At 41.1% G+C, this 26781-nt stretch overlaps 1 protein-coding gene across 3 annotated transcripts in view; it reads left to right on the top strand.

The window, feature by feature from the left end:
* The window catches only part of frmd4a (FERM domain containing 4A), a 100022-nt gene that overhangs the window by 14163 nt on the left and 59078 nt on the right, over positions 1-26781 (top strand). The window contains exon 1 of one of the 3 annotated variants that reach the window (XM_030135864.1): positions 2292-2688. The exons of 1 other annotated variant lie outside the window; for it this stretch is intronic. In XM_030135864.1, coding sequence (XP_029991724.1) covers positions 2656-2688 — 33 coding nt within the window. In that variant the 5' untranslated portion in view covers positions 2292-2655. Of the gene's footprint in view, positions 1-2291; positions 2689-18805; positions 19221-26781 lie in introns of those variants that run through there. One more of the 3 variants, XM_030135862.1, reaches the window with a different exon arrangement.

Raw genomic sequence — 26781 nt, 5'->3', positions numbered from 1 at the left:
GTCTGTGGCTGCTCTGTAAGGTTAAAGGTCAGCTGAATAATGAGATTTGAGCTCTTCCCAGTGCATCCCTATAGAGACCTCTGCGGCACTTATCCAATTTTACACCATCAATAACTGTGTGTTTGTGAGAATTAGGAATTGATATAGTGTGTTACTGTGTGTTTATTTATCTGTGTCTGTTTTGTGTCTCTAATGTGTGAGCCTGTGTTTCTGTGCGGTGTGATGGGGGAGAAATAAGAGTGTGGTGCTAGCTGTGATAAAATCATATGGGCTGATGTGAAGTGGTAAATTGTCGCTTGTGAAGTGGACCAAGGAATGTTCTCCTTGGGGACATCTTGAGTTTAAATATGCTTTTGAAATGAAATACATGACTATGAACCCTGCACATGGAAAATAATTTAAATGAGATGTTAATTAGCTAAATGATTATTAATAGTGCATTGTATTAACAAGTCCCTGAACAGTGTTTCTGTTTATAGTCCACAGTAATAGAATTAAAATTGCCCTTTTTAGCCCACGGATAAAAAAATACCCATTTGTCAAGACTTTGGTTGTAAAATGAGCACAGTGATCAATTTAAACCATAATGTTTTCAAACACATTGCACTGATATGTCAATTTTTACATTTTAGAAATTCAGTTTTAACACTGCCTTAGCTTCATAAGCATCAAGTATGTAGGTCGACAGTGGCTTTATCACCTGCAGGTTGAATGTTATTGATCTTGTCCACACATGTTGTACGGAGATGTCTATGTCGTCCACACCAGCCTGCAATCAATGCCATTCCGTGACAGCAGGTTCCAGTCTGTCTGCTTTTTCTTCAGTGCAGTCATTATGTGACATTATGTGATGGTGTAAGAGATGCCATACGTTTGCAGCTTGTCAGTGTGAATCAATCACACACAACCACCAAATGTATGTTAACATGAAACATGAAATTATCACAAGAACAAAATTTCTTGCTTTATGGATTGATTGCTTCTATTTCTATTTTTCTTCAGTTCCAAATTCATGCAGTATCACTGGATTCTACCACTGCAACTGAATAATTGAAACATCTCTTTATTTTAGTCACAAATATGTCATGATAATATAAATCTGTTACTTGTGAGTGCACATATGGTGGTAATTCATGTTCTATTCTGGTGTTTGATAATCATTTGAGTATATTTCAGTGATCCATGGCAAAGTAAGAATACATACTGTGCATAAAAGATGATGAAGGAGCCACAGCTGCAATGTTAATTGTGGTTAATTTAGTTAATATTCTTTTTTGCCCTGCTTATCTGGGTCAGTATGGAGAAGCCACTCTAAAAATAATTAGGAGAGGGAGAAAGAGGCCACCTCTCTTGGTATCATGCAGTCCAGGCAATGAAGGCTTGTTTAAGTCAGAAGGCAGTCGGCTTAATTACTAATGTCCGCTCACTACACGGTCAGTTGCAAGTGAGGTGACGGGGAAAGGTGATAGGCATAGGAATGTGCACTCACTTACACACACATAATGCAAACAAGCAGCTGTCACTACTCATTTCTCTGAATTTCTTTAATCGCATTACAGTTACATGGAACAAGACAGTAACCTTTAGCGAACACATGACATTAAACCACTGTTACTACTGCTCACTATATGCTGGGTGACCTGTCATATGTTGTGAATACATACAGTAGGTTATGGTGCGGCCACAGCTGTGTAAGGTGTGTGTACGTGTCATATGAGGAAGGGAGGGAAAAGGGTTTTGTGAGTGTGTTTGTCTATTTATGTGTTTGAGAGTGTGAGTCATGCCTTGTCTATTAAGAGAGTAGAGGGTGATCAGGTTGCTAGGCGATTAAGAGCTGCTATTGTCTGGAGGGACAATAGTAGCCCGCAGAGTGCCCTCTCTTCTCTTTCTCTGCAGCTTTCTTTTTATTTCTCCATGTCTTTCACACTCACACACACACACACTATAGATGTACATTTTGTCTGACCCCCCCAGGGTTGGCTTGGGCGGGAACAAGGAGTTGACAGTGAGACAGAGAAGCATTATGGGAAGCTGAGAGAAGGGACAGAATGAGAGAGAGAGATAGACAGGGAGAGAGGAGGTGAGGGAGTGGAAAGCAAGCAGAGGGAGTGCACTAGCAGGAGGAGAGCTGTACCATGAAAAAAAAGGACCTGCAATCATTTGCCACATTGAAGGGAACAAATGTAGCTGGAGGCAGAAAGAGAGAGGGAGAGAGAGAGAGAGAGAGGAGGGCAGGCTGAGAGAGGGGCTGTACAAGAAGCCAAGGAGAGAGAGAAAGAGAGAGAGACCTTCCATGGACATTGCACATTGAAACCACGGTCCTTCATACAGGTAGTTCATACTCAAACTGACAGGTCGGCGGAGGGAGGAGACGCACCAGGAGTTTGGCACTGCCCTCGCTCCTCCTGCTTATGTGTGTGTGTACATGTGTGCCTGTGTGTTCGTGTGCATCTGTAACACACAGACACACACACTGACTCTCACTGTGTGCCTGACAGTGCACTGGGCTCTCTGGGTGGGTAGGGAGCTGCATTGTAGAGGAGATGTTCACTCTGAGGATGAGACAGCGTTTCTAACAGGATCTATTTGCGGACTGGGATAATACACTGACACAGCTGAGGGGACCCGAGCCCACCGGAACCAACGGAATCTGCCATGGAGGGTCTGCTGTCTCCAATGAGGACTCGGGTAGGTTACCATGGGGATTACTGAACATCCCAACTACTGTTGCCTCCACAGGAATCCATCAGCAGAGTGGAATATAGGGAGATAGGATGTCTTGCAAGCTGCTGGGCTGCTGAAATAAATCACTCCGTGCTGCTGTCGCCGTGGTGATGCTAGAACTCGATCTGAGAAGTTTCGGAGCTGCCAGCGTTGCTAGGGGCGATAGGCAGAATGCTAGGAGAGTGTGAGAGACACCGGTATTGATTCATAAGAGGTTTCACATTGCATATAAGAAGACTCAATATGTTCAGAATATATAAATGCAGTATTTTTGCATGCTTTGGATGTGTGTGTATGCACAGTTTTGTGCGCGATTGTGACTTGTGGGTTCGATTGTCCGTGCACCGATTAACAAGGGGATGCTTTGAAAGAATGACTCAGTGTTTCAGAGTGGTGCCTATCTCCCTTCAGTACAAACCACAAGCCTTTTGATTTAGGATAGGAAGAGAGGGATTGGGGAAAGAGGTGCAAGGAAGAACTGGTTTCAGTGTGTACACTGAATTGACTGAAAGTGGCAATTCACTCTTTGTTATACATAACCCTCTATGCTATACAGCCAGCATTTTGGACAGAGATCTTTTCAGATTGGTGTCTCATTGTACATTGTGCTTAGAGTTACTGTACAGCATCATCCTGACAGTGCTCGCCTGTGTTTGCACAGTAAAAAGGCTAATAAAACCAGATCAGAATGCATGCATTAATGAATGTGTATTTGTGTGGAAACAGTAGGTCATTTGTAATGGACTCTAAGAGGTGTCTCCCTTGACGTTGAATCGAGATGAAAACCTGTTTCTGTTTTTGATATATATTCAAGCTGGTGTATCTGTAAAAAAGGGAGAGTTATAGTGGCTAAGGCAGGCTGTAAGCTACAGGCTATTAATATTTATAAACGCATGATTGCATTTTAGGGCAAGAGATGGATTTCATGGCTGTTAATTACACTTAAAAGTGGACACAGGTAAAAATTTATAGCAACAATTTCACGTAAACTTCATTACAATAACACATATATATTAGTTTATTCTTATACTTCTTTCCTTTCAGCCTGCTTTTTCCCAAGAGGATGGAGATTTAGTAACCTGGCTCCCTCCCTCCCTTCCCCTCCTCATTTTATCACCTCTGGTACCGGCAGACACAAACAAAAATAAATGCTACATACTTCGTCCACCGACTGTAGATGTGCTAATATGATTTGTATAGTCAGTTTGCTCAGTCTTAGTGGAAGGGGACAAGCTCCAACAGCCATGCAAGCCTTGACTTGTGAGGACACCGAGATGGTTAAGCCTCTGTGATGACCTGATGGTGGTGTCACACATGAGTAGCCCCATCTGCTCACCTCTCCTCCTTCACCTTTACTACCTTAGCTCCCTCTTCTCTTCATTTTGCCCAGTTTTTCTTTTCTCTGTTTTTAATTTTCCCCTACAATACATGCACCACACACACCATTGTCCATCTAAGTCAACACTTTGCCTCTCTTTTTTTGCTCCTCTGTTCTGTTTGTCCACCCACCTGCCTGTATGTCTGTCTGTCTGTCTGTCTGTCTGCCACTTGCTGTGACTTTGGCAGTTAATATGAGCACTGTAATTGGTGTTTGCAGATCGGCCCATGATCTAATCCAAAGAGGAGTGTTAGCGGGCTGTTTGGAGATAGACTTGGCTTCAAAGATATGGCATGGAATCAAGCCTGCTATATCTGTGCTGTCTGCCACACTTGCCAGATTTGCCTGTGAGCTGTGGGAATCATTTTCAATGACTAAATGACTTTCGCATTTATCTTCATCAGCCACATTGAGCTTCACATGCCCCTCAGTCGATCTGTGTATCTCAGTTCTGGCATCAAAGTCACTTTAGTAGATTTATGTGAATGAATCACAGCACGGTGAGCCAGTGCAGGAGTCTGTCAAAGTTTACACTGCATAATCACACTTTAATGTGTTTTTTTTGCACCCTCAAACATGAAAGAAAAATATACTGAAAACAGTGACTTTGATTTTTTTTTTTTTTTCTCCTTTCAATTTTCTTGTAAACAGTAGTAGAGTTGAAGGAATCAGAGGAAGAAAAATGTAGTGTCATCACTTTGAAACTGAAACAGAGCATTGTCAAGGTGTTTGTCTGGGAGTGGAACAGTGTATACATGCAGAAAAGACTATATCATCTGTAGGAAATCTTCAGATTGAGAGCAAAAATAACATTAACAATGGTGGTTCAGTTAACTTTTATGAGTACAGAAAAAAAATCTGTTTATTCTTTTCTTTGTAGGACAGTGTGCTTGTAGGTCTTACCCCAGGGATACAAAAGGTGACCTCAGCCCTAAGATGAAAGCCATGGACTAGAAATAATGTGAAAGATTTGCACTACATTTAATTCTCAGTTCACTAAAATGGGAAAATTGTGCTGAGACATCTGTGTAAGCTGTTATACTCATATCTTCTCACTGCCCGTTTTTCTCTACCTCGCTTTCCTTTAAGTTCTCCATTTTTTCTCGCTCTCTGTGTTGCTCTTGTTCACTGTTTCTTTATTTAGGATGACAGTAATGACCACTGAAGCACGAAAATGAAATAAAGTAAGCATCAGTGGGCTATGTGTAGCTTTGTGTACTTACATACTACAAAAATAGGCCAACACAAACAGACAGTGCATACAGATTATAGTGAGCTAAATATTCCTGTGGAAATTATATGTTCAGTGTCCATAAGCATCACTGATGCACATTTCTTATTATTGCATAGTATCTCTTTATGTCTTTTTAATGTGATTTAATAGCGGTGCTGTAGTAGTTTCATTTCAAGAAACAACCATTTCATATAGACACGATTGCACACTATTTCCCCATCTCTCCCCTGGTTCTTCTTTCCTGTTAAAAAGACTAGAGGTGAATACCTTGTCTTTTTTTTTCAGCAAAGACAAGAGAGATTGCAGGGATCCAGATAGAACCGTACAAAAAAATCCACACCTACACACTTCCAGACTCTTAAAGCAAGAGAAGGAGATCAAATTCTTTCTTGGTATCCCCAGTCGTATGAAATATATGCATATAGGTCAGTAGAACAAGGATCTCTAGCTTCATAGAAGTCTTCCTCTTGAGAATATGTGTGTAATTTCATGGCACATTTTGTACACTCATCTCTTCGTTTTTGTGTTTCAGTTCTCCACTCAACTCCCTTCATGTGTTAGTGGATCAATAGGGAGTAGTTATCAAGAGATTAACCCTGACAATGCTCTATCAGTCCTATCAGAGTGACTCCTCTCGTTTCCTTCATCACTTTCTCACCCCTGTTATTTATCTGCTGGCTTGCCCTTTCTGTCAGCGCATCACCACCGATACTCTTTCAAGCCTCTTTCCTTTCCCAGTCATGCTTGTGCTCATACATGTGTGTATGTGTGCTTTCCATGCAAATGCTGTCCATGACAGATGAAGTCATTATAAAAATGACCCTGAATTTGGCCATACCTCCACAGTGAAATCTGCAAACACATATTTAGCCCATTAGGAAATGAACAGTATAATGACAATGAGCAGAATTAAGTATTTAACCATCTTTCTCATGGTTTTCACTTCCATCAACAAATGAAAATCATGAGAACGATATCTGACCAGTCTTTCTCCCCCTGAAGATCTGTATAAGCCATGTGTATTACATATAGCTACATGCAGCTATATAAAGATGTGTACCACATGTTTCTTTGGCCACCTTTGCACCTTCAAACATCCATCCACCTGGTTCATTAACAGGCAGGCTTCGGTTAGGGTAGTTAAGTTCAGGATGGCACAGAAAAAAAAAGAACTAGAAAAGCTATCGGAGAGCGCAGACCTCCACCAAGGCAGATCAATTTTAATCATTTGTTTCTTGTGCCAGTATCAACATTTCCTGAAATTTTCATCCAAATCCATCCATAACTGTTAGAGTTATCTTGCACACAGACAGACAGACAGACAGACAAACAAGCCAACGCCGACAAAAACATAACCTCCTTGGCGGAGGTAATTAGGAAAAAGGGAAATGACCAGACCTGCATCCCAAGTGACCAGACTTGCATCCCAAAAGCCTCACTGCCTCACTGCATGGATGAAAATAATTAGGAGAGAAAGGAAGGGCTGGTGGGGTTTGGATTTGCAGGACAAGGTGGGACTGCCCTTGGCAGGCTACTCGGACACTGACACACACACACGTATACACTGTCAATGCACAGCAGGTTAGCTGGCAGCATTTAAAGGGGGTTGTCTGGTGGCTCAAACCACATGGGGCACATGCAAAGAAACACACATGCTGAGGCAAATGAACAGTGATTGGATGTAAAGCCCAGTCTTGCAGCTGTCATCTTATTAGAGTACCAAGTTCACTGTCTAGGTTAGCCTCTATTAGAGACAGTGTGACAAAAGATTACATTATGGATACTTTAATTTCGACTGTAATTTAATCTGAAGTGAAAATAGATGTAACCTAGATGAGCCACAAAGAGAGAGAGGATATTTCAGTGTGTAATTTTTAACTGTATTGACTGAATAAAATATTTGAATTACAATTTTAATAATTGCATGGAACTGAATTTGCATCTGAAAATGCACAAGCACCATTACATAGATTATTATAAATAATCCACATCATCGTAATTATCTTAAACATCTTGATACAGTTGAAGTGTTCATACATTTCCGCTGGGAGGTATGTAAACCTCATCATTGATGACATGGAGAGACCTTGATAAAGATAAAGACAAGCAGAACTGTTTCTATGTGAGAGCAGTGGGATGCCGTGTAAAGACAGATCCTCCCACACCTCCCTCTTTGAAGCTTTTCCGCTGTGACACTTGTCTCCACTTTTCCTGTTTGAAGATGTGGCGCTGCATGTTGCACACAGGCCACCACTCTGATTGTGTTGTTGTGTGTGTGCGTGTATGCCCTGTTGTGTCAACCATGTCAAATACGCTCTTGTCTCCTTGAAAAGGCCCGAACGATGAGATCAATCAGAGCACAATTGAGCAAGCAAAGAAGCAAACCAGCGATGCACTTAATGTTAGGTGTTGTCATGGAAACGAAGGGTGCAGATTTTCCACTTCATTGGCTACCATCAGTCTTGGGGCATTTCTTAAATTATTTCCAAGAGAGCAATTGAAAGAGGGAGGGAAAATTAGTCAAGTGTCTGTGAAGATAGGTGGAAGATAGCAAGAAATTGATGTAATGGAAATTTCACCGTAACACCTCACTTTAATTAAATGCGTTTGTATTTGTGTGTCAGTATTATAACCATGCATTTTGAATTAAAGGCCCTCTAGCAGTTCTATTGTATGTGTTAACTCTATCTGTGTAATTGCATAGACCTGATAGTCTCCAGAGGCCTTTCAGTGTTCAGCTGTTGGTCTTTGGAGAATCAGAATAGTGTTACCCTTTTCTGTATTGGAATGCAATCACAAACGTGCACGTACACATAATGCAGATGCAGAGACCCATGGCTTTGATGAACGAGCAGGGGATTAGTAGTGTCACCTCTGCTACGAAGGGTGACCCTGCGCTGAACAGGTACCATACATCACCCAATCGGTAGATCTAGCTTAGACAATTTTATGCATACACAAATACACACACATACTCTCAACCTGGAAATGGTCTTAAGTCCCCTCACCCCATCACTTATTATTCTCTTATCTCCCCCAGTCACACACACTTAAGCATTTCCTCAGCTCTTTATTGTGCCATTTTCACTTCACCCCCACCATAGACCCACCATTTCACACCCATTTCTCCCATCTTTTAAGCCATGTACTTCCATCTTCATATGTCTCCCCAAAGACATATGAACTTTGACCTTTTTACATGTGCAGAGAATAAGCTGCCAGCAGTCAGTTGCAGGTTGTCTTAAATTCAGTTGGTTGGAACAAGACTGGTGGTAAAACTCTCCTGAGGGAAGACAAAGTAATATGGTTGTTGTAGGATAGAACAGGTGAATGGAAGCTATTGGTAACAGCATGCATTTTACAAATCCAATATCTAAGGTACAGAGAACGCCCATAAAGAAACAGCATGTAATACTTGCAGATGGTCTCCAACAGCATCTGTGCTGTTACAGTTTTGACCTATTCACACGAACCGAGGGGATTCTGGCTTTACTACAATTACAAATGCAGCCTGGAGGGACGGGTCATGCAGAAAAAAAATTATAACCTACCTCTGCAGGGACTCAAGCTCAATCCCAGCTGTAGTGTTTCTGGCTTCTGACCTTGATGTTCCTTTGAGCATAATTGGCAATGTAGCAGGTAGCCTCTGGTTACTCATACTGGTTGGTTGGATCACCCATTTAAGGGCGATCACATGGGTCTTCATGTGTTATTGCCTTTTGGACAAACTGTTATTTGAGAATAAACAACTTGTGACTCCATGTGTTTGGACAGACACAATTCCCCTGGACAAAACCCCCCCAAAACATACAAATGATATCAACTGGGTTATGATAGGCAAAATTTCAGGCTTTATTTTTGTAGGATTTTAGTAATTTTTATGCGTGGTAGGCCGATGAACAAGTTGTGGCAGGGGAACATGTTATGACAAACTATAATCTCACACATTTTGCAGAACTTTCTTAATACTTAATCTTTCTAAATGCTTCATCTTCTTTAGCGGCAGCAAAGGCTTTTCATTTTAATCAGAGTTTAGATTTTATAATTTGCACTTTTTATGCCCTGGTGCTCTAATGTCTGTGTCATAATTTATACATGGCTGCTCAAAGAGAGCAAATCATTTAACACTTCCCCATATGTGCATGCGGACATATGGAGGTGCACAGAAAATATGCACAACCACCCTGGTAAATTTGCATCCTCTGTAACTTCTACATGCTCTCCTCCTGACATATTGTTGTGCTACCACCAGAATGCCTCAGCAATGTATGTACAGCCTCCAAGCAGCAAGGACAGTGCCAGCAGAACTTATAGATGGATGGATGGATGGATGGGTGGGAAAAGGTGAGAGATAGAATGAAAGATGGTCATGGTGTATGGGTCAGGATGAAAATCTGTTCAGTGGCAAATTGAATGTGGAGGAGGGAGGAGGATTTTGAGAGCTTTTTTTTTTTTTTTTTTTTTTTTTTTTTTGATTTTCAGTTCGTAATTCTCCTGACGCAGTAGTCCATGACAGCAGAGGCAGTTTACCAGTCCCATCCAGTCTCAGTGATCTTCTTGGCTCCCTTATAGAGAAAAAGGTAGTAGTGCTGAACAAGCTTTATAATCAAAATGTTTGTCTCAAATACAGTTGCAGAAAAAATTATTAGACCATCAAAAGTTATCAAAAACAATGGTTATGCAATCACGTACTAACTTCTGTGTGTATCATGTGACTAAAACAGATATAAAAGGAAACTGGGAATGCCTAAAAGCACTGTTTTTGGCAGTACAATACCATGGCTATTGATGTAAGAATGTATGTGATTTTTGGTTTTTATCAAGAAAACCATGGAAAACGGCTAGATATCAGCTCTTAAATTAAACTTTTATAAGCTATTTTTGTTGCTATCATTATATTTGTCCAAACAAATGTACCTTTAATTGTACCAGGCATTAAAATGAACAAGAAACTGAAGAAACAAGGGTGGTCTTATAATTTTTTCCACAACTGTAGGTCTGTACAAGGGGTTTATAGAGTGTGATAATTTCTTTACCGTTTGTTTAACTTTATCACAAACTGTAAGTGTAGTTTTATTTGACCTTTCTTGTCATTTTTATTGACATCATCAGTCAGTGTTAAGCTATAAGACAGTGATACAGTGTGTATTGTGTTTTTCCTGTTTCCAAGGGCTGGCATTACTCAGAATTAAACCTAAATATGAGATCAAAATTACCAAAGTGATACTCATCCATTCTCCAAGGAATACTAACATCAACCTAAGTGTCTGACTGACCCTTGGTGCTCTCATTACTGCTTGTTAAAACAATTAATGTGATGTATGTCAGATTTATGACTCACCCCTGTGTCTGTATGTGTGTTTGCATATACATGGGTGTGTTTTACTATGAACAGATGTGAGCATCTGGCTTTGTAGTTAAGGCCATTAATACATGTCTAGCGGTGTTTGTAAGCGGATGTGTCTCGTTTTCACAAACAGCTGTTGTTATTTTCAAGTTGTCTTCATCGTCAATATACATGACGGCATACATTTGTTTTTAGGAGGGAAAAGGGTAGTGAATTTAGCTGTTTGCAAGAGCACACATTTGAGCTATAGCTAACAAAGGCTTCGACAACATCATTTTAAGAAGTGAAATCCTCTACATAGATGTTTGGCAAAGAGATATAGGCATAGTATTTATCTTAAATGATTTGTGAACAGCTCAAAACAGTTCACAGTTCATTTTCTGACAGTTAAGGTTAGACTTGGCATCCATTATCCTACATGACAAAACTTGCACAGGAGCTTGAACAAAAGAAGGAAATAACTACACAAGAAGATAAAGCTACTAATTAAGAGGACACCAACCCTTTTCATTCAATACACCAATCAATCTTACAGGGAATGTCACGCTACATGTCTTGAAAAGGATGTATTGAAATGTTGGGCAATCATTCTGTATTGTGTTTTGGATAAAAGCACGTTCAAAAGTGACATTGCAGCAAAAATAACCTCTTGCTGGAGGCAATGATGTAATCCTGTGCCAGCCGTATATTGCAACCCCCTTTTTAATTCACCAAACGTGCTTCTTTTTGTATACTGTCTCATTTTACAGTGATAGCATTGAATGAAACTGTCATGCAAATACTTCAACATCAATGCATATTTGAGCTGTCATGTAGTCTCTTTGGAAGTCCGTTATTTTTGTCAATCCCTCAGGGGCTACAGATGTTCTCCATTGAGCAGCGTTTCACACACTGACCACCAGAGTGTGCTGTGTGATGGGATTCCCCTTGTCTTGCTAAAGGCTTGCCAAAATCCTGAGCCTCTGCTATTAAATGTCCATTAGTGTTTCATTCACTGACAAGGAGCAGGTTGCAAAGGTTGCCAGTACTTCTTCCATTCAAGTGCCGGTGAGATGAATCCTTTCAAATCTGTGAAGAACCACTGAGAAGGCCAGCACTGGTGGTGGAAAGAGTTGTGACATTGTCAAGATTTGTGGCAGTTAGATGTCAGTGGTCTCCTTCTCAGCATGTTTGGTCTGATGTATGGCACCAATAAGCAGAGACCTTCAACAATAATGAGCAGGGTTTGCTGTTCTGCTGTTGTGTGTGAACACTGGCCATTTGGCCTCAATAAACTCAGGTTTATTGGACAACTCCACAGTTTCTCTCATCCGTAATCACAACCTTCTCAGACACAAGCACTTATAGAGGGGACCAGGTGGGGAAAGATGGGAGGAGTGTGTGTGTGCATGTGCGTGTGTGTGTGTATGTTTGTGTGTGCGTACGTATGTGTGTTTTGACCAGTGGACTGTTATGTCTATAATTAATGACCTCACCCCGCTCCTCCTGCTGTCCAAGAAAAAGCCAGTGATTGGAGGTGAAAGACAAAGAATGAGATGCATAGGAGGAAAATGATAAATAGATTTAAAAAAAAAAAAAGAGGAGGGCAGAGGATAAGGAGAGTGAATAAGAAAGGCATATGGTAAAGGCTGCACTTGATTAATAATTATGAGTTTTGTCAGTGACCAAGTGTCTTTTCCATTCCCCCTGCTGTCTATTGGAGGGGATATTACATTGGATTTACCCCCCGTTGTCCCTTTCAGTTGTATCCTCCCTCCTGTCCTTCAATAAGTCAGCTTTTATGTGCTGTATCTGCTGCTGTTTACCACTTCCTCCCTGTTTTGGAGCTTCAGCAGCTCTCTCGTTCCCATGATGATAACGGGAGGTGAATGTAAATAAGTGGGAAATACCAAGGGACAGGACCTTGGCTTGGAGTGACATCTACGAGTGATCAAACCCTACCTGTCAATGCACATCTTTTTTTCATGCTACTGTCGAGCTGAGGACAAAGGGAAGAGAAATGTGGGGGGATACTGGTCTGTCTCACAGCAGACCCCAGTGCAGACTGTGGCCCTCGGGGGGGGGGGGGGGGGGTCTGTCCACCACTCTTTTAGTTCACTGCCTCTTGGGATCTTTCTTCAATCCCACTCCTTTCTTTCTGCAGACAGGCTCAGTGACTTAAATACAACATAATGAGGACTAAATGCAGCCTGTGCAGCACACTATAAAAAGATTCAACCTCAAAGCACACCTACTAACAAACTACACTACACTATCACTGTGATTCTGCATTTTACATTCACATGGGATGAGAAGGATACCCTGAAGTAATGTCAGGAGGTGGAGATGATCTCCTCAAATTACGTCTCTCTTTGCCTGGACCCCACGGGCTCTCCTCCTTCCTGTACGTGAACAAAGACAATCTGCCTGTGTCGCTTGGCCAGTGTTCGGCTTTAGTTTGTGTGGCAGTGGAGAAGCTGGTGCACCTGTCAGAGGTGTGGGGCCCATCTGTACATTAACAAGCAGCTTAGTGCAATGCCTGGAGCAAGAGGTGGGGCTGGCACAGTCTGGCTTGGCCTACTGCTCTCCTGGGAAATCGCATGCATGTGTTTTGAGGGCCACAGAATGAGTGGGTCATGGTGGCTCATTAGAAGAACAAGGAAATACAACTATTGTGTTTTTATGTGAATGTAGAGCAACACACACAGGTGCATCCTCTTTATTCTTTGCATTTGTTTTTGCTCATACTTGGATAGTTAGTGGTCGGCATGCCTGAGGGATCGTTATGATTCATTGTCTATAAAGGAGAGTTGTGTAGTTACAAGAAGCTTAGAGGTTTATGGGGTAATAAGCACAGCTGCATCCTGCATGTAGACAAGTGTGTCTGAGCCAAAGGTCAGTGTTGGGGCTTAGTGTGAAGAATACAAGAAGACTTAATAGTTTCAGTAATGGGTTTCAGTAGTTTTTAGCTTCAGTTCTGGAACGAGTAATCAATAGGAAATTAATTATTTGATGAATCAACAGATATAATGCCAAAATTGACTGTTTAATGGGTTTTAACTGTTTAAAATTGAACATCTGAGTTTTGGACTCATTTGCTCAGAAAAACTTAATGATGTTACACTAAGTCTGGGTTCTAGGGTTAATTATCATAGATATGTTGCAGCCATAAATTGTATTTAATGTTGTGAAGGAAATATATGGCTAAATCAAATGACTTCTGAATAATCACAATTCATCCATTACAAATTCTCTTGCACACACATTAAATTGTGTCAATCCATGTTTTCCCCTGTCCTCAGCTTCCTAGTGTATTCCCCTGGGAGTACAATCATGTATAACCCATTTCCCCTCATGATCTGGCCTGTAAAGATTAAAAATGTAGCCGTATCATCAAACATTAAATGCTCATGCTGCTACAAATCTCTTTCCTAATCGTGTGTGGACAGTGGAGATGGGGACTCACGTGCATATCTTGATCATAAGTTGATGTGAGTGTGCTGGTTGCACGCTAGAGTAATTCATAAAAGTTGTGCACATTTGCAGGCAGACAGGCATGTCTGCTTACGAGAATGTTAATTGTTAAATCAGTGTTAGGGAAACAATGTTTTCTTATCCACTTAACCGCCAATGGTATCAGTGGGTACGTGTGTGTGTGTGTCTCTGTGTCTATTTCTGTGCATGGTGTGGGCTGGGAAGCCTCCTTTGCACTTGCTAAAGTGGGCTAAGTTTACTGGGGCAGAAAATGCTGAAGCGTGACTCAATCCAGCGCCTTCATACAACCAGCCTCTGAAATATGCCTCTGTCGCATTCTGTCTGCTCAGTGCCTCTCAGACGCACATTCACTCAGTGATAAGAGGCTTGTATGTAGGACAGGGGAGACAGAAGGAAAGGATCTGGCCAAGGTAGAAAAGGTGGGATGTGTATGTTTGCTTGTAAACACCTCTATTTCTCTGTATATCAGGAATTCCATTCGTTTTCTGCTCAACAACATAATACAATGATCATTTGTTCTGAGTATGAACATGAATGACTGTCCAATCCAAGGTGACTTTCACTGCAGCAAGAATGGCACAAGATATGAGAATGCACCTGTTTTTTTTCTCTAGGCCATTCTAGAAATCACTCAAATAACCTTGCATACTCGTACAAACACAGACATGCACACATCTGTACCAAGAGAGACATGCTAACAACAGAGAGCCCTTCACTGTAATGTGGAATGACAGATTGGGGGTGCAGAGTGACACTGCAAAATTCAGATTACTAACAGTGCTGCAGAGAATGACTTAGCAGAATCCTTTTCATCTGCACACGCCGTCCTTCATCGCTCAAGGCTGATAAAAAAAGACATGAATGGAAAAGAAAAAACTGAAGGATAAAAAACATTAACAGACAGACACAGGCCTCTCAGACATGAAGATGTTAATCATCAAGTATTTCAGGTAGAACTGTAGGCACAGAAATTATTGACTCATCATATTATTATACATTAAGCACACAGTGAGTCAGAGTGGGTTCATTTGGTTAGACTGTCATGCAGGTATGGACTTTTAACACCCAGCAGCTGTGTACATACGAAAGTGTGGCACTAAACCCTTTACACCGTTAGCTACAAGCAGGTGCTTAAGAGGCTTTATCAACATGTCTGGAATAGACACTACTCTCGAAAGACTATGTGCAAACCTCACACTACTTGGAAGGTGTCCCAGAGTTTGATTAGTACATACCCCTAATTTCCCCCGCCAGGTGGGCATCATGGTCAATCAACGTCACACAGACACACAATGCGCTCTCCTGGTTCAAATTCACATCCAAGAGCAGAATTGGCCACAGAGCTTCAAGTGTGAATCAGAAGCATGAAGAGGTTGGTTAGAACTTTTGTACCTCTGACAGCTTTGTGATGCACAGTCTGAGCTGCTGCAGGATCCACCACTCTGGTGTTGTGGATGCTTGCTGGATTACTACGACAGGCAGATTCCAAGATGAAGCAGGCACTGGAGAAAGACGGAAACACACCTCAGACTGTCTCACAATGGAACAGCGTAAGGTACTGAAAGATGGAGTGGAGCTTTGTTTGACAGCAGCATGGTGTTTGTCAGTTTTAACCAAAGTAATATTTCAGTATCTCACTGAGTGATGTGTTTGTTTCATTTTATTATACGTTTATGTTCTCACTTCATTCTCTCTGAGTGTATGATAATGAAAAACAATAAGAAACACAATTCACATGGGATTCTCATGAAATACACCTTTACATTTGAAAGTATAAACATTGGCTATATAATCTGACTTAAATATGATTTTGCCTCGTTATGTGTACGGTTGGAGATAACAGTGTGTTTCCTTACATGTTTTATGCAAATAGATGAAGTGATATTCAGCACTTTCTGAGCTAGGAGTTGTAAACATGAGACTATAACTACCTTCACTTGCCATTACACATGCTCACACTGGATTATACAAAAAGAACCAGGGTTTAACCCTTCTGTGCCAAGACGAAGTCACACTGAGACATACTGTCCTGTGTTGCCACTCCGTTGGGGGCTAAGCTCCTCTCTAATGACAAATGCTGGTCTAAATAGGCTACCTGCCGCTCTCTTCACTCCTCACTTCATTTAGACTCCACGTGCCACCTGCTTCACAAGTCTTAGCGGCCATATACTGTCCATCTTCACCACACTGGAGGGTATTCATAATGCATGAGCGGCATGTAGATGAGAATTAGAGGGATATTTCTGAGTTATTAATGGTGGGGTGTTACATATTCACAGCAGGAAGCGGCTTCAGGAAGACAGGAAGGCCTCCTGAGGGCAACAAACGACTGATGGATCTCTGCACTGTCTTTAACACCCATTGGTGTGTATTATGGTTTCTGTATGTGTGTGTATGCACAAGAACCTCATGCTTGAGTGCTCTTGACCACACCAGTGGCTGATGGACTTGATGAGTAACTGATCTTGTCAACCTCAAACCCAAGAGAGGTCACAGGGCAAAGGTCATTGGCATTTTGGGTCTGTATGGCTCATGAGGACAACAGTAGGAAGACACAAGACTGACATAAGATTGAGGGGGACGTCTGGAAGAGGCAGTAGGACTGAGACAGAGAAATGAAACAAGACTGGCTATACAAAAGAAAGAAGCAGTGAAAGTGGGTAAAATGTGATACAGGGCACCCATACATTGAGAGTTTGGTTTTGGCGGAAAATGAAAATAATTACATAAAACTGTGGGCTTTTTGGAGGGGCATAAATTCGTTTATTCTCTAAGAACAAGGTCAGAAACTGCTAATATTAAGTGATCACTATGTTTTTCATGCACATAAATTACTGGCTTACTGTTTCTCTCTCAGTAGGAACCTGACCTTCAAAAGCCTTATAAGGAACGAGGTTTCTGTCATTAAACTTAGGAATTACATTATTTTGAATTTTGCTAACATGTACCTTAAAGCAAGTGTCTAGTGGATGATCAATGACTGGAAAAGGCTAATTAGATTCTTTTTTAAAGTGGGGCTATATGAAACACTTTGCCATAGTTCATGTATCACCAGCATTTGATGATGGTTTATGCTACCACTTTGGAGTAGACAGAGGTAATAGAAGAAGTTATAGTATATAAGCAGTAATTGTACCTCACAGATGAATATGGGAGTCACTGGTCTACTGCTGCCTTGACTGGCTGTGATGTATGTTTCATGTTTTAATCTGTTAGTTACGTCTAAACTAACTGATGGAGGCAGTAGAAGACCAACAGCTTGTGTGTTCAGCAAATAAAAACTATGAGCATGGATATAGACATGAACTTAACACAATCTGACTTTAATAAATCTGAACTAACATAACCTTAGATTGCAATAGGGTGGAGCTGTGTGTCTTGTTCAAGCTATGTTACATCTGTGTTCGTAAATTCGTATTATTATTTCCAACTGTAACATATTTTTCCCATCATCTTGGTTACTGTGTGTAAGTAATTGGGTTGGGTCAATATATCATTCCATCATCCATTGCGATGAGTAACAGTCATTATGATGTTGAGCCCAACAATGTGATCCCTTCTCTCTCCCTCCTTCACCTATGACACCACCATAGTATAGTAATTGGCAGGTCATTGTCCAATCCCATTGTTTGCTGCACATATCAGCCAACCCTCCCTAGTGTTGAGTTGTAGTCTCATCCACCTACTAACCTCCCCTTTCGTAGATTGTTTGTATTGTGTTGGTACAGCCCAGCTAAAGGCACATCCCCCTTTGCCCCCCATCTCTGTCTGAGTCTGTGTCTTTATGTAGCGGAGTCTTGTTGCAGACAGAACAAAGATGGGGGGTTACATTCCAGCAGCATTAGCCAGAAAAACAAAAACACCCGTCTCTATGGAGCGTCCCACTAACATCCTTCGTTCCCTTGCTCCCCTCCTTTTTGTCTGCTTTCCTTCCTCCCTCACTCAATCATTGCCCCTCTGCCATGCACCCTTGCCCCCCCCCCCCCCCCCCCCCCCACACACACACACACACACACACTCCTCTTCAAAGTCAGCCCTCTACCCCACATGCCCTGTCCTCTTCAACCCCTACGGACCCCTCCCTGTTACTGTTACATAAGCTTCCAGTCATAGACCCCCGCCATAGCGCTGTTGCCCCCCCGCCCCCCCCCCCGCCTCATGTGTCTATGGGAGCCTCAGCATTTAGGAGCAGCCCTTAATGAGGCCTCCACAAAGGCCCATTGATGAGAGGCGCAGTGTGAGAGAGTATGACCCCAGCCAAGAGCACCCAGAACTGGGCATCAGCTGCCCCAGGCTCTGCCTCCACACAAAGACTTTCACTGTGGACAGAGACCTGAAAGGCCATGGAAAGACAGAGAGAGAGTGAAGAGAAATGAGGGAGGCAATATCCTGTTCAAACAACTTTGAAAATGTGAGATAAAAATATTGAAAAAGAACAAAACAGATCTATTACTTCATCACATATTAGTCACTTCTCTATCTATAGGCTCTCCATCTTATCTTCCCCTCTTCCCGTCTTCCTCCTTTATGCATCTCAGTAGTCACAGTGAGACCCACCCTCCACCCTCCCTCTGCCACAGTGTTGTCAGTGTCTTCATTTCTCTCATGCATCATAACTCACATCTAAAGAGGGGACCACAAGGCTTTGGACTTTGGTCACATATCCTCATCAGTAGCCGCAAGTTCAGTCGAGGAGGGAAAAACTGCTCTTGGAAACTTTCGGCGTTTTGATCAGATCAGATTGACAGGTGCTTTTCAGAGCCAAGTTTAGTGGAGGATGGTGATCAGATTTGGAGTATAGGTTACTCTAGTTTCTTCCTGGTTGAGAAATGGAAGGAGAGGGGGAACAAAGAAAGCTGAACTGTTAGAAGTCGTCATGGCTCAGTACCTGACTGGCATAGTTTAACAACTTTTCCTTTGAGAGTGAAGCCTCTAGAGGCAGACTTTATGTCTTTGAAAGTTTTCTTTTTTGGGGGGATTTTTTGATCATCTGGACAATGACTCTTGCAGCACGAATGGAGGACATAGAGGTGACGCTGGAACACATGTTGATGGATGTCTTCGTAAGTTTATTAACTGTGTTAGTTTTTGCCTACATCAACAAGGTCGTTTTTTTCATTATTGTCTGTTTGCCCATCAGCAGGATTACTCAAAAACTACTGCAGTGATTTTCATGAAACTTGTGGGATGGTAGGATGTGGGTCAAGGACGAACCCCTTATATTTTGAAGAATGGTCCTTTACCAACATTGCGAGAGGGGATGCTTGAGTTGATTGTGTTGCCTTTATGGAGGTATCCCTTCTAGTCTGATCTTATTTTATTTTCTGTTGTCTTATCTGCCATGAAGTGCATGCCCTTTCCTCTGTTTCCTCTCTTTGTATAAAATGGGTGACCTATCCACTTGCAGACCAGAGGCTAACATATGCTCATGTCTCTTTCCAGATGCTCTCTCATTAATTGGCACAAAAAAAACCCTGCTGATTAAACACTACACTGGGTGATTTAAGGACTAAAGTGGCTGACCATGAATCTAACCTAGACTGCTTTGCCAGTATGATTCAACACAGGGTTAGCTGAGTTAAGACTTTGGTCTTTGGGAATGTTAACTCAGCATGTAGCGAGCTTTCATTCAACCAACTCCACTGTATTAAATCTATAAACTGGACATGTTTAGAATTTCTGTGGTGTGCAGTGTTCATATTTATCTGCAAATATCCATGAATCTTATGATTAGGAATGAAGGAAATATCCAAGTATAGGAAGTGAGGATTGAGAATGAGGAAATGAAGGCTTGAAACATGAGTAATAAACCAAAGGAAAATCTGATGGATGTGATAGTCAGGTTTCTATTGCCTGTGACGCTTGGTTAGAGGTAGATTACTCAGACCCCTGTGGTTTACAAAGTATCCCAGCTGTGGGAATGAAAAACAGCTCTACCGCATCCCTCACTTGCACAAAATACACAAATATGTACTCAAATGCAGGCGCATGCTGTCTACCTTTGCCGAGACATGAACAATCATTGTAAATAAGACGTTGGATTCCCTGGATGCTTTGATCGGCTGGCTGGTGTAATGAGTTTGGTCGTTAAGCTGCTGTTTCCCTTTAACATTGTTTACAGGCACAGGCATCTGTCGAGGGGAGTAATCTGTCCTTTCCTGAGGTATACTGTGCTTCCAGTGAATGCTATCAGCACGCATTCCAGGGCTGTAGGGCGTTGATGTCATTGATATATGCAAAGGTTTGATCCCTGAATCCATCAACCTATTCAAGAGATTTGGTCATTTTCATTTATCCAATAGATGATTTATGACTCAACCAGTAAAGATTAGTCTTTATGGCCAGAACAGGATTTGGATTATTCATGTACTGCACTGTGGAATGGAAAAAAAATTAAAATAACAGGAGTCGGGAGAATGCCTCCTTCCTCTAAATTTTCCCTCACCATCATAATTAGGCTGCTTATTTATTTATTTCTCTAATTACTAGAAGAAGCTAGGTTATCTGGTCACTTTGCATACTCAAATGAGAAATATTCAAATCGTCTCTACCCTTTCCAGCCTGGTTGCACATATGGTGGGGGTAAGGATAATGCAACACACAAATGCGTGCACACACAACCGACAACAAGGCCTATTTCAGTGAACCATCAAATAAAGGCAGAGAAGCGGGGGGAATTAAGAAGTGTTATGGGGAAGCTAAGCAGCAGTAGGCATGTGTCACACAGCAGGAACACTACTGAACATTTTGTCATATAGAGGCAGCTAAAAACATACATATATACATTCATTTTAAATGTATGCTGTATGTATTTGTTTGTGTCTCAGTATTTGTGTGAACATTAACATGCATGAATTAACTCAGCTGATTGTGAACACAGGGGTCATTATTGGGATATTAAGGGTCATTAGGGTAATGACAGTGCTCCTTCACCCTCGAGTAGACAAGGCCAGAACCCTATCTATGTTACTCATTGTCTTTGGGCAACAACTGAGCGTGCAGCTATTGTCATTTGCAGAGCAGTGCATATGAATGATTCAGGAAAGCTAAGAGGATCTGAGCCAATGAACTTCCCTTTGTAACCTATTTCACTGTTAAAAGGGGGAAAAAAACGAGGTCACTGTTTTGTTGCCTTGATTGCTCACAGGAAGCTCAAGTTGAGGAAGTATCATTTAAAGAATATAGATTTTTCAGGTCAAGTCTTCTATCCTGGATTTAAAGCAGTCACTTGACACACTTGATGCTGTTAGAAAGTCATGCCTAGCAGCTAAAATGACAGAAATCTAGGAAGAGATCATATGAATTCTATTGAAATGCTCTAAATTTACCTCATTTATTTTAACAAACACTACACTTCAACTAATCACAAAAGGACATTTTATAAATTAATCAGTGTTTTTCATGTTTTCAGGATACAGAATGTCCATTTTATATGTCTTTCATGTAGCAACATGCTATATATTTTTATACTGATGAGTACTCAGGAGCTCTTGGCATGTATAAAATTGTGGCATGATCTGTATTTGCCAATTGCTTTTTTTCTGGCTGCTGTAAAATGTCCGTCCATGGCATCGTATCAGCCCCTGCCAAAGATGCTTTGTGTTGTGCTGCTGGTCTGCTGTGCTGTGTGAGCTACAAGGCAGAGGACGGAGAGAGATGGCAGCTCCTCATTCAGAGGATGCCTCACAGTTGCACACAAAGGCTGACAGTCACGTCAGGAAATGAAGCGGCATGATTAAAAATGCATTCAATTCCTATGTAGTTTAATTGAATCTCCTCCTCATGCACCCCTCCACTCGCTCCCATGTTACCCCCTACCCCCACCCTCCCCATCCTCATCCTCATCCTTTCTATATCCTGCAGAAAGAGCTCTTCTTCCTGCCAGTTCTCGCATTTTCTATCCCCCTCTTCTCCTCACTTTGCTTTCACTGACAGAGGAAGACTCTTAGCTGGATGGGAATATTTCCATCACAGCTGTACTGCTTTGCTCTTTTCAGTACTGTCCCCTCTCTTTCCAGCAGTCATAAAGCAGTAGTTCACGATCTTTGTGAAAGCCGGTCTGTGGTGTCTCTGAGATCATTAGCCTGCCACTGTGACGCACTGATACAAAGAGCTGTACTCCCTTCACAATGACAACTGTATCGCAACATTGTCCCTTCGACTCTGCTACAGTAGTTACAGTGGTTGTGTTGATTCAGTAGAGGATACTGACTCAGTTTATTATGTGTGTTCATTGTGTTACGTAAAGGAGTGTGTTCTCTGCCCAGTGACAAAATTGTTCAATTATAGCAAGATGACCTCCTCACTGTGTCCCGCTCTGCTCCGTCTCTTTCCCCTTTGTGCGTTACCTTTCTCCAACAAACAATTGTCTTCCAGTCCATATTAATTTAATCATGCCACTGATCTGTATGAGGTTGTACACCCATTGTCAAGTCCTTTTATGAACAAGGCATAACCTGGCTTGTCCTTTGCTTTATTGTTAAAACACAGGCTGCTGTCAGTCTTTGTTATGCTTAATGTCTGCAAATCAAAAGACAATGATGTGTTAGTCTGTTTCTCTATATACATTTAGACCTCTGCTGTAGAGGTCAACTGATGGTGGATTTTAAAAGGTCAATATGATGACCATAGCTTGGAGTGGGGAAAAGCCAATAGCATATTATTCGACCAATAAAACTCCACTCTTGAAAAAACATACATTCATTTCACACTGTTGGAAATTACTTTAAATACATAATGATATGAATAAATACATAAATACTTTGTGAAATTCTAATGACAATGCTTTAAAAAAAAAAAAAACAACAACTTTTGTTGTATTTCCAGTACACGGTAACCGGCTCGACTCAAATCGACTCAACTCGGCATTTTTGCATTTCCATTACCTAAAAGAACCTGGAATCTGATAGCCGGTACTAGTTTTTTGGTATCTGCTCAGTTGAGGTTCCAAAACAGAACACGGCAGACCACTGATTGGTCAGAGAGTTGTCTCTGCGTCATTGCATCATCAATGTGCGACCCACCATTTAAAGAAAAAAAAAAAAACAGACTCGGAAGGTTACAGTAAATATACCAGTAGGTTAATCCATATGATGGCAGCCTGCAAAACTACACCATGGTCGGTCGAGGAGGTTCAGACATTTCTGTCCTTGGTGGCCGCGGAAAAAATTCAGCGTGAGCTTGATGGGAGAACACACAATGAACGAGTTTATCAGCAACTTTCTGAGCAGACGTCACGGAAGTTATGAACCACATCGCTATGACATCCAGGTACTCTAAAATTGGTAATGGAAAGGTCTCCAGGAATCGTACCTGGTACCTGAGTCGAGTCAAGTCGAGCCGGTTCCACGTAACTACCTCGTAGTGCATGCTTTTGGCAGAGAAGATGTTACCTTGAGTCTGCTGCACAAATGATACTTTAACATTGATAAATAATAATAAAATTGTCTAACACAAAGTTAACCTGCTGTAGAAAGTTTGGTTTATGTCATATATTGGTTCATCACCAAAGTTGTGTTTCTTTAAATCTGTCACCAGGAGACCGGTGACTGTATAAAAATCACAGAGGTAGTGATTTCCTAGAGTAGTATAGTTTATGGGAATGAAATTATTAGTTTTTCTTTAGACTTAGCACCAATGTGCGGTAGATTTTGAGTGTTTTTTGTTAATCATGGTGAAAACAACTAAGGTATTAAAAAATATATATGTCTACATAATTGCAAGTTAAAATAAAAGCTGGAAAATCAATATTATGAAATGTAGAAATATGGGTATTAATTACAGGAGTACCTCTGATTGTTCAAGATAATTTATGGTAGAGAAGTTGTTCCCTTTGTCATTGTTGTATGATAAAGATTAGCTGTCATTTCCATTTACCTTTAATATATTCCTTAATTTGTTGATGGTTTTGGATTCTATGTTTTTGGTGACTGAGTTGCATCCTTCTGTTTAATATAAAAACTGTCTGAACCCACAAATTGCTGCTTGCGTCTATATTATCCAGTTTATTTTCACTAGGATTTTTTAACATTTCCTTTTAAGTAATCTGTGCCATTGTTGCAAATTGTGCTTTAACATTTTAACAGTTCAGCATATTGTATTATAAGAGTGTGATTTTGTCATTTGTAATTATCACCCAGTGGAGTGGCTTAACTACTGTTATTAATAATTTCTGAACAATAGTAAGGAATTGGTATCGAGGAAGAAACTGTGTCTGGCCATGGCCTGAGAAAAATAAAATCATATTGGTTTGGGTCTTTTAGAAACAGATTTGCCTGTTTATCCATTAAATGATGAACACTATAGTGGCTGTTGATACTCATTACTATGGTATCATCACATGGGTTTATTTTCCTAATTTCTGCACAAACTTTAATTCTCCTCTACACATTAATCTAATTTGAATAATATGGAATGACTTATCATCAAATGAGCCTCCGTCTTTGCCTCATTCGGTGTTTGGCTATAAAAAGGTCCATATTAAGAGAGAAAAGACAATCATCGTAAAGTCAGTCAATTTTATCTGTCCACATCCATAAACTAGTAAGTTATTTTCATTTGCTGTTCCATTTCCATCATATATTATGGTTCAAATTCGAATGTCAGCTGGTCAACACACACACTCAGGCTTCTCCACTATGCTTGGGTGAATTATTCACAAGCCTCTTTTGCTATTCACTGGGGCAAATTGCACATCCAGCTAGGGCCCCATTCAAGTCTGCCACTACTCTCATAATAGACTACTGATTGGTCCATTGGAATGATATATTCTAATTCCATTAAGGCATAGACGACTGTATAATGGCAATATGTGAGTCTAGATGTGGACTGTACTCTGAGAAAATGTGAGTAAAAACAGTGGTTTAGGGCAAGGTTTAAACAGAGTGTTTAGGTTAAAAAAAATCACAGCACGTCTGAATAAGAGTGATTTTTGTTCCTTGGGTCCAGAGGGATGCGATGGAAATCAGGCAGATACAGAGTTATTTGAACACACCCACACACTCAGTCACCTCACAGCGGGTTTGAGCAGATGTTGTGCCAAGCGACATGATTTGACCTGGACAACCTGTTCCCGTGTTCTACCAAATCTCTCCGAAATACAATTATGTCCCACTTTTCACAATGAATCACATAAATGTCCCCATTTCCTGAAAACCTCACAGGCTTTCTTTTACCTTTCTGAGCATGTAAAAGTGTTTCTCAGGGTTTCTTACACACACACTGCTGGGGGGAGGATAATTGAAGTGGATGCTCCCCTGCAGAGAAGTCATTATGATTGGTTCTGGCCTGATGAAGGGTGGGAAACCCAGCTTCTGCTCATCTCTCCCTTATGAGGAAGAAAAAGACAACATGGACGGAAGCATTCAGAGAGAAGCACAGTGAATTATGCTATCAGGGTGGTATTGTTTATCTATATGGTTGTCTATCTGTGTTTTCTTTGCACTTTTGCTGCAATTCAAGCCTTTGTAATTTGTGGAACCTTGAAACATAAACACTCAACCCCCTCTTTCGCTGCATGGGACGGGAAAGGAGTCCGGCTAGAGGGCATTTCCATAAACACAACCATGCACTCACTCACACACATACTGAATACACACACATAAATACACAGACAGACACAGTCAAGAGCAGGACCATGGGGATGAGTCAGACAGCCGTGGGCAGAGACTGGCTGGGTTATCGGGGTAAATTAATGCCAGGATTTTACAATTGAGAACCACTGCTTCTTATTATTACTGCTATGAACAAAGACAAGGCTGCACACAAACACACAGCAAAAATAAAACCCAGACAATCCAGATGCTTTGTTTGTGCCTCCCTCATTAGCATCTCTCATAATCTAGTAATAATAGCCTTTCTTTGTTATCTTATTGTGGGTTTTTTCTTTCCATATTTCCTTTTCTGTTTAAATGTATTAATAGCTTTTAGTTCATTTTGAGGACATCTGGTGTGAACTGATCCACCACCGTGAAACATGTAGATTCTCCCCTACTGCTTGTTTTTGTTTGCAGTGTTGTATTTTGTCTATTTTATTACCAAGTGCAAATCCCATTCGCCTTTATTTGTGTGTTCTTGTTGACTGAAATGGGTCATTGTGCTTCTAGCCCAAGGCATCAAGAACAGTAGAAACACAGTCGTTTTTCCAGAGAAGCATAAAAATGTTGCTATCACCTCATTGGATTTGAGGCGGTGATATGTGAAAAATAAAATCTGAAAAAGAAAAAAAAAAAAAAACAAAGAGATGAGGGAGAAGACAAATGCACACAAAGCATACTTAAACTGTTCAATTAGGAGAGCGAATTGTCAGCTCGCTGTCAAGATGTCATATGGAAACAGTGAGGTTTTGTCTCCTGAATCAGCAGTGGCACTTAATCTCTGTCATCACAGCCTGAATTAACATCAAACACACACATCACACATAGCACACAGTAAATAAAGAAAAATGGATTGTCTTTTGGCTCCTTTTTCAAGTCCTCTGGTATGTCATCTGCAGGACCTGGATGTCTGCACTCTAACGCTGTAGACACTAAGTTTATAAATAGCCCTCTGATATTTCTCATGTAGGCCACAGTCACTCACACACTGATGTGGGCCAGGGTATTGAATAAATAATGCTTACTGGGG

This window comes from Sphaeramia orbicularis, chromosome 6 (assembly GCF_902148855.1).
Source record: "Sphaeramia orbicularis chromosome 6, fSphaOr1.1, whole genome shotgun sequence".
Lineage (NCBI taxonomy): Eukaryota > Metazoa > Chordata > Actinopteri > Kurtiformes > Apogonidae > Sphaeramia > Sphaeramia orbicularis.
This window is presented reverse-complemented; position numbering and strand designations above follow the sequence as displayed.